At 37.9% G+C, this 14620-nt stretch overlaps 1 protein-coding gene across 1 annotated transcript; it reads left to right on the top strand.

Annotated features, from left to right (window-relative positions):
* Positions 1 to 240: 240 nt before the first annotated feature.
* Positions 241 to 690, top strand: LOC139900571 (uncharacterized). Its single transcript, XM_071883338.1, has one exon. It carries the CDS (start codon positions 241 to 243, stop codon positions 688 to 690), a length of 450 nt encoding a protein of 149 aa, XP_071739439.1.
* Positions 691 to 14620: the final 13930 nt, after the last annotated feature.

Genomic DNA, 14620 nt, shown 5'->3' with positions numbered 1-14620 from the left:
TTACAATTATTAAATCTATTCATGGTTCTCTGTTTGAAAGGATCGAGACAAATCGATCCAGCACATGGTCTTCTTAATTGTCTAAACGTTGTCTCGGAAGGTATTTTGCCCGTTGACACGTTTAGAATGCAGGTTGGTAACGGTAGAAATATCCGTTTTTGGCATGATTAATGGTGTGGTAATTCGACATTATTGTCTCGTTTTAATCGCCTTTATCACTTGGATGTCAACAAACATGACATGGTTGGTGATAAATGGTCTAACGGTGATTGGCATTGGAATTGGGCGAGAGAAAACATTGGTAGTCGTAACAATCAATTGCTTGCAGATCTTCGCGAGGTGCTTGGTGACTGTATCCTTCATGATCGATGTGACCGATGGATTTGTTCGTTAAATACCGATGGGATGTTCACGGTTAAAACAGTAAGGGATACTTTGGATCGTGTTGTCCTTCCATCGACTAATGTAAGCACCATTTGGTTTAAGTTTTTACCAAGGAAAGTTAACATTTTTCTATGGCGTTTAAGGATAGATTTTCTTCCCGTTCGTTGGAATCTTTCCGCTAAAGGGATAGAGATCAATTCGGTTGTTTCTCCATTGTGCAACATTGGTATCGAGACTCGGGATCATCTTTTCTTTGATTGTGATACGGCGAAAGAGCTATGGCTCAAAAGTGCGGGTTTGGCTTAATTGTGAATTCCCCACTTGCTCTTCATGGGACACGTTTATTGCTTGGTTAGAAGGGGTTCGATTACAAGCTCGTCTAAAGGATCGGATCGTTGCGGTTGTTGTTACACTCTTATGGGCTATTTGGCGATTTCGGAACGGAGTTGTTTTCAATAATTCTTTTTGTAGTAAAAGTAGCTTGTTTGATGTAATTAGATTACGTTCGTTTCGTTGGATTAAAAATAGAGGCCATTTAGTTTTCAATTGGAACTCATGGTTGTCTATGCCGTTGTAATTATCCCTTAGCGCCTTGCTAGGGATCGTTTCTTAATATATTGATTCTTTGGCCGTAAAAAAAAAAAAAAAAAAAAAAAAAACCGACCGGTACACAAACTTTGAGTACTAACATGTGTTTAGGTAGTCCCCTAATGTTAATGTTGTTTAGAAAATCGGGTGTGTATAAATCGTTGTTAAGATATGCAATTGAGTCTGATGGACAAATATTGTCTATGCTTAAGAACACATGTTCAAGTAAATTCATCATAAGTTTATTTATTATGTCCATACCATGAGTAGGTGCTAAAATTACGCGCTCTTGATAATATGTTGAATTTCCAAGGTTCTCGATAAAGTTAGGATATATATATGTGCAATAATAGAAGCGATAGGATCTTCGACATCTGTTATGATTATGGTAAAAAAGGATAACAAAATTAGCCGGTTCGTTACGATTCGATACGAATATGGTTCAACGATCGATCGCTCGACCCTGCGAAATACTCCCTACGTCTCATATTGATAGTCTAATATTCTCTTTTGAGATGTACTTCTATAAATAAGTAAGAATAATAAGGTAAAGATTCTTTATGCCCTTAACTTTTACATATAAGACAGAAAGATAAGTAAAAAATAAGGGTAAAACTGTAAACTAAATATAAAGTACAATGTAATGATAATATTCTTAAATTGTGTGTTTTTTTTGTCTGTGATTATTAATTAATATAAGATGGAGGGAGTATTCCATTATGAGTTAGAATTAATGAAAAATTATTTTTTTTTTAAAGAAAATTGTAGATTCACATACACACTCAAATTTGCACTCAACTCACAAAATCACACAAGTAAAATGCAGCTCTCTTTGATCATTAAATCACTAATGATTTAAATCTATTTGGATCTTTTCACGTAATATTATTATCATCATCATGAATTATTATTATTATTATTATTATTATTATTATTATTATTATTATTATTATTATTATTATTATTATTATTATTATTATTATTATGGATAGTAAAACCTTCTAGATATTTAAAAACCTTTCAAATATAACTAAAATGAGATTTGATGTTTCTAATAAATTGAGACGTAAGGAATTTTTAAGATAAAGATTAAAGAATGATGTCACATAGGATATTTAAAACCTATAGATAGTTGCTAGTTAATGGTGTATCCTAGGAGATACACGCATAAAAATACCATTTTTATACAGAATAATGGATCAAGTGACACAAAACATAACGAAATTTGGCAGTTTTCAGTATTTGCCGTCCAGCGCTCGACAGGCCGCCCAGCGTCAAGCGTAAGCCTTGCAGGCAGCTTCTATACTTAAGCCCTTTAACTCAGCGCGTGAACGGCACGCAGCCACGTCAGCACACGCCACCGACCTTCCGGATACTTCGCACAACAGAATTAATCAGCGATTGACACGTGCATCCAGAGAATTTCGGACATTCAACGCCTATAAATAGACCCCATGGGTCACCACATTTCACATCATTCTGATCTGAACTTCAGTCAGAGAGAAGTACACTTTCTCTCTCACACAGTTCTTTCTCACTCTAAAAACACATTAGCCGCTTAGCAACAATACGCTAGACGGATCAATTACATATTGATCCCCAGATTTATTGAGACCACCCCACGGATCTTTAATCCGTGTTCCGGGTCTGCAGAGATTATTTCTCGAGGGTAAACAACAATCAACAGAATACGCCACACACTGAGCAGCTATTGTTTTATACTGGTACCTTACAGCCGCTACACGGAAAATCGTACCAACAAATCGTACCAACAAATGGCGCCACCCGTCTCAAAAACCACCAAAACCACTAAGAGCACGAAGACAACTGAAACAACCTCATCAAAAGCAGCACTTGAACCAATTGATGAAAACATCATTGAAAATATACCAATGGATCAGTTAACTCTTGAAGAGACTTCAATTAAGGAAGAAGATCATTTGCACACTGATACAACAAACGATCAAGTTCATGAAACCATACCACGATTGAGGAAACCATTGATGGGAAGTTCTAGTAGGGGAATGTGGAAAGCCAGGCGAGGAACACATAATGTTTCTTTTAAGAAGACATCTGATGTGAATGTTAAGCACAACAGCAAAGGAAAATCAATTTCCAAATCACAATTGTTCATGCTATTCAATCAGTTGAATACTTTGGTTAATGATACTGAGAATCAACACAATGATGAAGGTTTTATGGAAGATGATTGGAATTTTGGAGAAGAAGATGAGCAGTTCTTTATGACTGAGGAAATGGTAGGAAAGTTAATGGATGGAATTTTGACTAAAACGGCACCATCACGATATAAGCATAAATTAGCACAACCAGCCAACAGTGCAACGGTTGTGAATAATTTGTTTGCTTTGATTACTGGAGATGAAGCTATTAAACCGCCAGCAATGGCATAGTCAACACAGTGATTTATCCCTAGAATTGCAGATTATCCATTTCCAAGAAATTTGGGAATTCCATCTATCGGTGTTTATGATGTCACAACAGATCCAGAAGACTTTCTCACCATGTTTGAAGGTGTTATCAGGTTACAGCATTGGGAAGATGAAACTACGTGCCATATGTTTCTAATGGTACTGCAGAAAATGGCAAGGGAATGGTTTGCTAGTTTGCCATTAAGGAGTATTACGAGTTTTCTTGATTTGAGGGCAAAGCTTGTGATGCAATATCAAAGTTTGAGAAGCTGCATATTATCACATCTTGATGCACATGAGATAACAATGCACCAAAATGAATCACTGAGTGATTTCATGAAGCGTTATACCATTGAGTGTCAAAAAATACCAGACATACCAGAGTCTCAGCTTGTTTCAGGGTTTATATTTTGTCTTGATCAGCGACGTTTTGCACGATTAATTCATGCTTTGCATTATGATGTTCCAAAAACATTGCATCAGGCATTGGTTATTGCATAGAAACACTTGAGAGCAGGAGAAATGGGATATCCAAGAGTGGATAATTATCAAAGAAACTTTAGGCAGCAAGGCGGAGAACGGGACAGGAATGATAACTATCAGAGACAATGTGGTTATGACAACAATTACCAGAAACAGCAACACGGTTAGATGGGGAATAATCATCCAAATGACAATTATCACCACCGAAAGCCATTAGACAGGCATCCACTTATCATGACTTTAACTAAAACTTCAAAAGAAATCTTGTTCACAGAAGCTGTTAAGGAAACCTTTCACCCCCCACCACCGATGGAAGAGCGTCAGGGACCACAGAGTGACAAGTGGTGTGACTTCCATGAATCATATGGACATGACACTAATAATTGCAAGTCATTGATGAGAGAGATCATTGCAAAGATCAAGGCTGGAGAGTTAAATCATCTTTTACTAGGGAAAAAGTACAGAAGAAATGATCCAAACAAACATTTCGCTTGGCAAAGCAAAATGCGTCACGGTGGACGGCGTGATTGGAACAGAAGGGAAGAAAGAAATGATGAAAGGGATCCAACACCTGAAATGCACATCAAGGTTATATGGAATACGGTGGATGAAAATGATACAGACGGAGAGCGCAGGACGGAATAGTGGATGTATGCTCCAATCATATTTCATACCATTCCAAATTGGCATTTATCAGAGGAGCATGTAGTCATTTCAGCTATCATTGCAAACAGAAGCATCACCAGAATTTATACTGATACAGGTAGTGAAGCATATCTCCTGTATTTGCATTGTTTTAGAGATTATCCGTTCAGCGTGAAGGATTGGCTTCACTACACGAATTTGAAAATTGCTGGCATCACGGGAGAATCAATGAAGACAGTTGGTAAGGTGAAACTGGATGTAACATTGGGAACACATCATTTGGTTCGAACAAAAATTGTGAATTTTACAGTTCTTGATGACAGATCAAGATTCAATGCATTGTTGGTAGGCGGACTCTTCGCAAATTTAGAGCAATTACTTCAGAATTACGTTTCTCAACACCAAATGGTGTGGTAGTGATAAGTTCTGAATATGTGAGTCCAGCTAGGGAAAGATCAGTTGTTTATGAAGATCAGGAAAATTTTGTTAGAGGGGAATCGTCGAGATAGTTGTTTAGTAGAAATGATGTGAATGGGTATTTCAAACCACCCAAAATGTGGGGACATTAAAAGCAAGATGCAACACGACGCACGGAAGACGGTATAATAACATGAATCGTACAGAGCAGTTTTTATCACGTTTTTTAAATTTCATCAGTTCAGACAAAAGCACAATACACTTTTTGTAATTTTCTGATTGGGCTTGATCACCCCATACGAAGATGTTGCACAAAATGTTGTATGTGTGGCAAAGAATTATCAATAAAGTTTTATTTTTCTCACTCAAAACGATACGCGTTGCGAATGTAAAACATAGCATTCATACCTACCCACATAAGGCAAGACATTTTTATACTCCCGATGATAGAAGCTCTTGTGTCAACATTCTAGACACAAGGGATCGGCTAGCGTAAAGTGTTTACTTCGCTAGAGGGTACCGAGGCAAAAATAAAGATCTCATAATGTCATGACATACAGGATGGTTTATCACAATGGTAAAAATCCATTTATATCTTGAAAACATAAAAATTAAATATATTGTATTTTGTAAGCCGCACAACACCAGAGAGCACCAACAATTCTATAAACAGAATTTTCTTCAACAGATTTATCAATTTTTCTAAATAGCATAACAACATTATGATTCATTCATATCTTACTTCAGAAGTTGTTTGAGACTTCTCGATATTTCTTTATAAAACAAATGACCTAATGCAGAATGAAGAATGGATAAATTGTTTGATATATTCATTACACAACAATAACAAAGTTATACATGTTTCGCTGAATGAAGATAAACAACAGATATACAATTTTAATAACCTGTATACATAACACCATTTAAGTAGCAGTGCACCTCCGATTCATAAATGTAAGACCCAAATATTTATTGCACTTAATGTAGATATGGTGTATGTAAAGTGTGTGAAGCGTGGTGCGTTTTAAAAGCTGGCAGACTGTTCTGACCTTCGTGCGCACCTCGCAAGGTAAGGGGTGCGCGCCGCGCACCTGACCTGCTACAAAATTCTGCTTTTCTGTTTTGAGTTTAATGAATGGCATGTTGGCCTTTTCACTTGAGGCTCGGTTTTAGGCCACAAAATGGCAGGTTGGTGGACTCATTCAAGTCAACAACCTTATCTTCAATCTCTCATCTTCAACCTCCAACCCTAGAGTGAGAAAGCATTAGAGAGAGAAAGCTTGATTTGGAGAAGAAGGAGTGGGATCCTCACCAAAGCTCGGGTATTAAAGTTGTTCATCTCGTTCATGGCTACATTGTGGTAATATTGGTAAGTTCTAACTCCGAGTTTTCATAGTTCGATTAGTGTTCATAATTGGGGTTTTGATTTGGGTGTTCTTGAGTAAACCCACTAGTTGATAAATGGGTGTTTGAGCTAGTAAATGGTGTTGATGACCATTGTTGGTGGGTTTTGGGTTGGATGATGAAATTGATTAGTTGATAATCATGTTCGGGTGTTAATATCACTAGTTAACTTAGGTTATAAGTGATTAATTGTGTAAGCTTGCAAATGGGTGTTTTGACTTGAGATTAGGTCAAAATGGGTTTTGTGTAAATTGATGCAAGTAATGTGTTTTGATAATGAAACCTTGAGTAAGATTAGTTGTTGGAACATAATCACTAGTCAATTGTGATTATGGGGGTTCTCGGGTGAGATTTGACTTAGTCAAATTGGAGGTAAGTGCTAATGGGACGAAATTGCACTTATGGTGTTTTGGGCATAAGCTATAGTGTTTAGCTTATTTGTTTGTGAATTTCTTAGGTAATTCACGTTTGGTTGATTGGAAGCTCAAGCGGATTAGCGTTTCAAGTAACCGAGGTGAGTGGAATATTTATACGTTTATGTATATAATTTGGTTGCTTGTGTACGACGTGGCGAGTGTTATTCGGTAGAATACACTTCTCTTGGGCCACATTGGGACCTGGGTGCGGGATGAGGGTTTAAGTTCGATGCGGCGATACCTCATATGTATGGATTTAAAGTTCTATGATGACGAGACCATACTACTATTGTATTATTCGATGCGGGACGAGGGTTAAGTTCGATGTGACGATACCTCATATGTATGGATTTAAAGTTCGATATTGACGATGCCATACCACGACTGTTTGTTTGATGAGGGTTTAAGTTCGATAGTGACGATACCTCATGTATGGATTTAAAGTTCGATATTGACGATGCCATACTACTTTTGTATTGCTTGATGAGGGCTTAAAGTTTGATGTGGCGATACCTCATATATGTGGGCTTAAAGTTCGATGTGACGATACCACATGAAGCATGAAGAGTAGGTTTGAAGTTCGATGAGACGATACCACTCATGGAATTGGATTCTTGGTACTATTTGATGTTACGAACATCTGTGGCTTTTAAAGGGGATTATTCCCTTGTGATCGTGATTTAACTGGTGGTTTGTACGTATTCATATTTTAGCTTTGTAATTTTGATGTGACCTTTATGTTATCGATGTTGGCTTATTGTACAATTGATTTCGTGATATTATGTATTGCTAATGTCGTGTGTTGTTTGTGTAGGTGTATGAAAGTGATTGAATTATGTATGTTTGCGTATAAGTATTGCATTCACTAAGAATTAGCTTACCCTCTTGTTGTTTACATTTTTAGGTTCGGAAGCGGACGTGGCAAGGGTATTCTCGGGATTAGATGATTTCCCTTTTTGATACTTGCTTGGATTACTTTTGGTTTCGACTTAGGATTAGGTAGTTTATCCCCAAACATCATACTCGTAGTTTTGTTTGGAACTTAAACTCATGTAGTCGAAAACTTGTATTTTGTACGAGAGTCGTAAAACGGCCGATGTGGGTCCGGTGTCGTAAAACTTGTTTTATTATTGAAACGTGTTAGTTTTACATATTATAAAATGTTGTGAAAAGCGTTTAGTCTAAAAGTGTCGGGAAGTGGGAGATCATTAAACGAAAATTGGAAATTTCGGACAGAACTGTATCGGCTTTGTGCGCGCCGCGCACATTGAGGGTTGCGCGTCGCGCACCCTCCTGTATATAAAAAAAATTATTTCGCATATTCGGTTGGATAAAGGGTTGGTTCGTTACAAGTGGTATCAGAGCATCGTCTAAGGGATTTAGGTGACTTGAGATAGGCGCCTAGACTTAGACTTCTGTGTGTGCTATTATGCGGGACTTGTAGGATTATGGGTAGGTTCGGGTTTTAGCTACGTGTTGATTATGTGTTACTAATCATGTTGTTTGTGTTGAACATTTAGCGAGATGGTTGTTGTATTCATGAGCTCGGCATCGCGTGTGAGCGTAATAATTCTTCTCGACCATTATTACGATTGCAAGCCAAGGTAAGTAAGTGATGTACAACAAGTATTGAACTAGATGGGGTATACGAACTGTGACACATTTATATGATGGTGAATATAGATCTTGACGGTGTATGTAAATTATTCGTGTTGCATTCCTAACCTAGTTCATTTCTTAGAATGAAGACGAGGAACGTACATGATAACGATGATCAAGGTGAAGACTCCAAGTTCACGGCTAAGGTTGAAGCCATTATTAAACGTCAAAAAGCGGAGTTTCTCGAGGATGTTAGAAAGGTTTTCCAAGACTCGGTCGATGGGCAAGTAACCGAGTTAGTTAATGAACGAATGAATGCCGCGATCGAAGAGGCACTCGAGGCTAGAAACATCCATCCTCGTGGTGAAGGGGGTGATGGTAATGGGGGACATGGAAGGCGGGACTTCCATTACAAAAATATTAAGGATGCTCAACCTCCTATGTTTAATGGGGTGAGGGATCCGTTGAAGAGTACGTATTGGGTTTCCGACATTGAGGGGGCTTTCCGTACTAGTGAATGTCCTCCCGAGAAGAAGACAAGATATGGTTCTAGTATGTTACGTGAAGAGGCTAAGATGTGGTGGGATGACAAGATTCAACTGTATGGTGAAGAACAATGTATGAACTTTTCGTGGGAAGAGTTTAAAAAGAAGTTCTTTGATGAATATCAGACTCAATCCGACCTTAATAAAATTCGGGACGAGTTGCGCGATTTGCGACAAGGTTCGATGAACTTGGTTACTCTCAAGTCTACTTTCTTGTTAAAAACTCGTTTTTGTCCGGAGTATGTCGGTGATGACCGAATGTTGATGCTAGACTTTTATCGTACTTTAAGCAATGAATTGAACGTAAGATTAGTCGGGGGATGGCTAAGTCTTTTAAAGAGTTGTTTGAGTTGGCACGGGGTTTCGAACCGGAGATTTCGAAGGCAAGTGGTTCCGATGTTAGTAAGCGAAAGTTCGAAACTACGATGCATTCGAATAAGAAGAGTAAAAATGTGACTGAAGTTGTCGGTAGTGCGAAGAAGGGTGGCTCCGGAAATTATCTCCCTACTTGCTACAACTGTGGGTTACGGGGTCATTTGTCTCGAGATTGTACAGTGCCATCTTCCAACCAGGTTACATGTTTTAATTGTCAGAAAAAGGGGCACCGGAAGTCTGAGTGTCCGAAATTGGTTGGTGATGCCAGGGGGCGCAACTAGGTAATGATTATCGATGATGCGTGAGAACCTGACGACCATGTTTCAGGTACTTTTTGATTTCTCTATTGAAATGTACCTACGGTTTTGATTTGATGCATTGTTAGTGTGTAGTGTAATGAAGGGTAGGATTCCTTTCGGAATTTCCCCGTGATGATGTTTGGGTTGACGGTCGAAGGACGTAAGACTTGGTGCTTCCAAGCATTCCTTAGTATCGGGTAAAATATTTTACCAAGCCATGGGACTAGGCTTTGGTGTTACTTGTAGGCGCATGGTCGCTTTTGTGTTGTAAGATTATGAAGCATAAAGTTCGACGAGCACATATGACTTAAGGTCATCCTAATTATGTTATGGGTGTCCACGGGCGGATGGAACCCTAGGTAACAAGTCTTTTGACTTTGATAAATGTTGTAGTGGAGTCTAAATGACGCGGCGTCAGGTGCCTTTTCATACCTGCAAGCGTAATGTTCGACTCCGATGAGGTGATGGTTACATTGTACTTAGGGTACCGGAGTGAAACTCTTAGGCATATGTGTGACGGTGAAGGTGTGACAAGCGTTAGCAATTGGAAAATTGCAATATAAAGCTTGGATAAATTGTAGTGAGATCTTCGTAGAAGTGATGGAAGATAATTCGAAATCTTTCGTATGCTCGAGGATGGAGCAAATATTGTGACATATGAATCGTGTTAGTTTTAAGTCATTGTTTAGACGACACCAATGGGTGGCGGTGAGTGCTAATTTCTATCATTGGAAACGAAATGGTGAACGGAGAAGACTATGACCGACGAGAGGTATAGTCATGTATTTCGAAAAATGATAATTATTGCCGGGTGATAATATCTTCACGGGTGATAATATCTTCACAATGTGATTATGGGATGAGATCCTAAGTGGGGGAGTGTTACTCCCGCACAAAGGGATTGTAATGTGAAAATTCCGAACGGTGTTTGTGATAGATTTGGAATTAGTGTCGAGACCTAGAATGGTCGAATGATGGAAAAGTACAATTTAGGTTGAAATTGTATGTATTGATTAGATTTAAGTTACTACTCGAGGTAGTAGCATTGATAACTCATCGAGGGTTAAGTGAGCGGGAATTCCAAGTCGAGTGGAATTATACTAAGTATGTGTACATACTTAGCATACGAGCAATGAGGGTTTAAGTTCGATTTGACGATACCTCATTTGCAAAAGCGGTTGAAGGAGGTATGGGTTTAAGTTCGATTAGACGATACCATATCGATAGGTGCGTTAGTATGTGATGTGGGTTTAAGTTCGATTAGACGATACCATATCACTTGGTGCACTTGTTTTCTTGCAAGTAACATGTCGAGCGTTATCCAATCGTGAGGATACGCCTTTTGTTGGCTCCGTTGAGTCGTTTGTGACCATGTTAGTGGTACAAACTTTATTTTAGCAATGTACGTGATCGAATTATGCTAAGGAAATTACTAACTCGGTACGAGTTTTGGGTGTTAGCTTGTGTATGTCGGGTGATTGAAGCATGAGTTCGTTCCGGTTTGGGAATGAAGCGATACTTGGTGCTCGAATTTGTTAGATTTAATAAATCGCGGGTGACAATTTGGTCGAAAAAGGTAACTTAATGAGAGAAGTCGCCTAGAGAATCCATAGAGACACGTAGGATTATATGTGTGCTCGTTGTAGTCGTCGTGGACTTTAAAGGAGACTGTGTGCTAGTGAGTGTTAGCAAATGGGAAAAGCCTTCGGGTTGATAGATATTGTGCGGAAATCGAATTCGGATGTATGTCGAGGACCGTAGAGTGTAGGTCCGATTGGTTAAGCGATGAAGATCACGAGGACGTGATCGAGTTTAAGTGGGGGAGAGTTGTAAGATCCAAATATTTATTGCACTTAATGTAGATATGGTGTACGCAAAGTGTGTGAAGCGTGGCGCGTTTTAAAAGCTGGCAGACTGTTCTGACCTTCGTGCGCGCCGCGCAAGGTAAGGGGTGCGCGCCGCGCAGCTGACCTACTACAGAATTCTGCTTTTCTGTTTTGAGTTTAATGAAGGGCATGTTGGTCTTTTCACTTGAGGGTCAGTTTTAGGCCACAAAATGGCAGGTTGGTGGACTCATTCAAGTCCACAACCTTATCTTCAATCTCTCATCTTCAACCTCCAACCCTAGAGTGAGAAAGTGTTAGATAGAGAAAGCTTGATTTGGAGAAGAAGGAGTGGGATCCTCACCAAAGCTCGGGTATTAAAGTTGTTCATCTCGTTCACAGCTACGTTGTGGTAGTATTGGTAAGTTCTAACTCCGAGTTTTCATAGTTCGATTAGTGTTCGTAATTGGGGTTTTGATTTGGGTGTTCTTGAGTAAACCCACTAGTTGATAAATGGGTGTTTGAGCTAGTAAATGGTGTTGATGACCATTGTTGGTGGGTTTTAGATTGGATGATGAAATTGATTAGTTGATAATCATGTTCGGGTGTTAATATCACTAGTTAACTTAGGTTATAAGTGATTAATTGTGTAAGCTTGCAAATGGGTGTTTTGACTTGAGATTAGGTCAAAATGGGTTTTGTGTAAATTGATGCAAGTAATGTGTTTTGATGATGAAACCTTGAGTAAGATTAGTTTTTGGAACATAATCACTAGTCAATTGTGATTATGGAGGTTCTCGGGTGAGATTTGACTTAGTCAAATTAGAGGTAAGTGCTAATGGGATGAAATTGCACTTATGGTGTTTTGGGCATAAGCTAGAGTGTTTAGCTTATTTGTTTGTGAATTTCTTAGGTGATTCATGTTTGGTTGATTGGAAGCTCAAGCAGATTAGCGTTTCAAGTAACCGAGGTGAGTGGAATATTTATACGTTTATGTATATAATTTGGTTGCTTGTGTACGATGTGGCGAGTGTTATTCGGTAGAATACACTTCTCTTGGGCCACATTGGGACCGGGGTGCGGGATGAGGGTTTAAGTTCGATGCGGCGATACCTCATATGTATGGATTTAAAGTTCTATGATGACGAGACCATACTACTATTGTATTATTCGATGCGGGACGAGGATTAAGTTCGATGTGACGATACCTCATATGTATGGATTTAAAGTTCGATATTGACGATGCCATACTACTTTTGTATTGCTTGATGAGGGCTTAAAGTTCGATGTGGCGATACCTCATATATGTGGGCTTAAACTTCGATGTGACGATACCAAATGAAGCATGAAGAGTAGATTTGAAGTTCGATGAGACGATACCACTCTTGGAATTGGATTCTTGGTACTATTTGATGTTACGAACATCTGTGGCTTTTAAAGGGGATTATTCCCTTGTGATCGTGATTTAACCGGTGGTTTGTACGTATTCATATTTTAGCTTTGTAATTTTGATGTGACCTTTATGTTATCGATGTTGGCTTGTTGTACAATTGATTTCGTGATATTATGTTTTGTTAATGTCGTGTGTTGTTTGTGTAGGTGTATGCAAGTGATTGAATTATGTATGTTTACGTATAAGTATTGCATTCACTAAGCATTAGCTTACCCTCTCGTTGTTTACATTTTTAGGTTCGGAAGCGGACGTGGCAAGGGTATGCTCGGGATTAGATGATTTCCCTTTTTGATGCTTGCTTGGATTACTTTTGGTTTCGACTTAGGATTGGGTAGTTTATCCACAAACATCATGCTCGTAGTTTTGTTTGGAACTTAAACTCATGTAGTCGAAAACTTGTATTTTGTACGAGAGTCGTAAAACGGCCGATGTGGGCCCGGTGTCGTAAAACTTGTTTTATTATTGAAACGTGTTAGTTTTACATATTATAAAATGTTGTGAAAAGCATTTAGTCTAAAAGTGTCGGGAAGTGGGAGATCATTAAACGAAAATTAGAAATTTTGGACAGAACTGTTTTGGCTTTGTGCGCGCCGCGCACATTGAGGGTTGCGCGCCGCGCACCCTCCTGTATATAAAAAAAAATATTTCGCTTATTCGGTTGGATAATGGGTTAGGTCGTTACAATAAAGAGGAATCATGTAATGATGCATTACAGACAACGGATGACGGATGACAGTTCAATACATGTATAACATCAAAAATCAGTTCAAGGCAAAAATCATTTTCATATGATATGATATATGAAATCCAAGTTTTCTATAGCTGACATTGGTTAAACACATATAGCAGTGATATGTTAATCATGGAAAGCAATAAAAAAATGGCAACATTAAACATAAGGACATAATTTATATGCATAATATCAGCATAAAGATGTTACATATTGTTATTACAGATTAGTTGTATTTTCAAATAGGTACATCTAAAATGTCCTTTACAGATGCATCTTCTCTACCACAAATATCCTCTACAGATACAATTTTCACGGAGGTAACTTCATTTATTGCAGCCTGTAACTTAACCTTAGCATCAGGTATGATATATTTTGAAATGGTGGCGGGTAAAGGATCAGGTTTAATAGGCAAAGCACTCAAAATTTCCTCTGTAGCATCAGAGAGATCATTCTCAACTATAGCCAACAAATATTTGTGAAAAGTTTGGCCAACAAGCCAGAACTTAACACCCTCTGTGTAACGACCTAGAAATTTCCGACCAAATTTAAACTTAATTTTATATGGTTTCGACATGATAAGCAAGTCTATTTAATTGAATCTCAAAATTTTAGACTGTTGTTATACATTCAATTAACCTTTGGCTATTCTCGACGATTCACGAACAATTAATTGTAAATAGATATGTGTGTATGTATATATAAATAATAATTCAAAATATAATTTGAAGTATTATATGTTGTTGTTGTTAAAAATTAATAAAATAAAAATAAGATATTATAATAATTATTATTTAAAATATATCTCTATATATAAATAAAGTATATTAAGAATAAATATTAAATGATTGTAATACTCGTTCGATGTTTTGATTGATATTAAGCAAGATAAATTCAAACTTATGTAATTTCAAAATAAACGGTGATATGAAAATGAGTTCTATAAATTTTAGGCTTATTAAAAATGTATTTATGAACTATTTGTTAAGTTTTAACACTTTTTATATTTTACCCAGAATTGAGAGGGAAA

Source organism: Rutidosis leptorrhynchoides, chromosome 3 (assembly GCF_046630445.1).
Source record: "Rutidosis leptorrhynchoides isolate AG116_Rl617_1_P2 chromosome 3, CSIRO_AGI_Rlap_v1, whole genome shotgun sequence".
Lineage (NCBI taxonomy): Eukaryota > Viridiplantae > Streptophyta > Magnoliopsida > Asterales > Asteraceae > Rutidosis > Rutidosis leptorrhynchoides.
The sequence above is the reverse complement of the archived record's forward strand: the minus strand, read 5'-3'. Positions and strand labels throughout refer to the sequence as shown.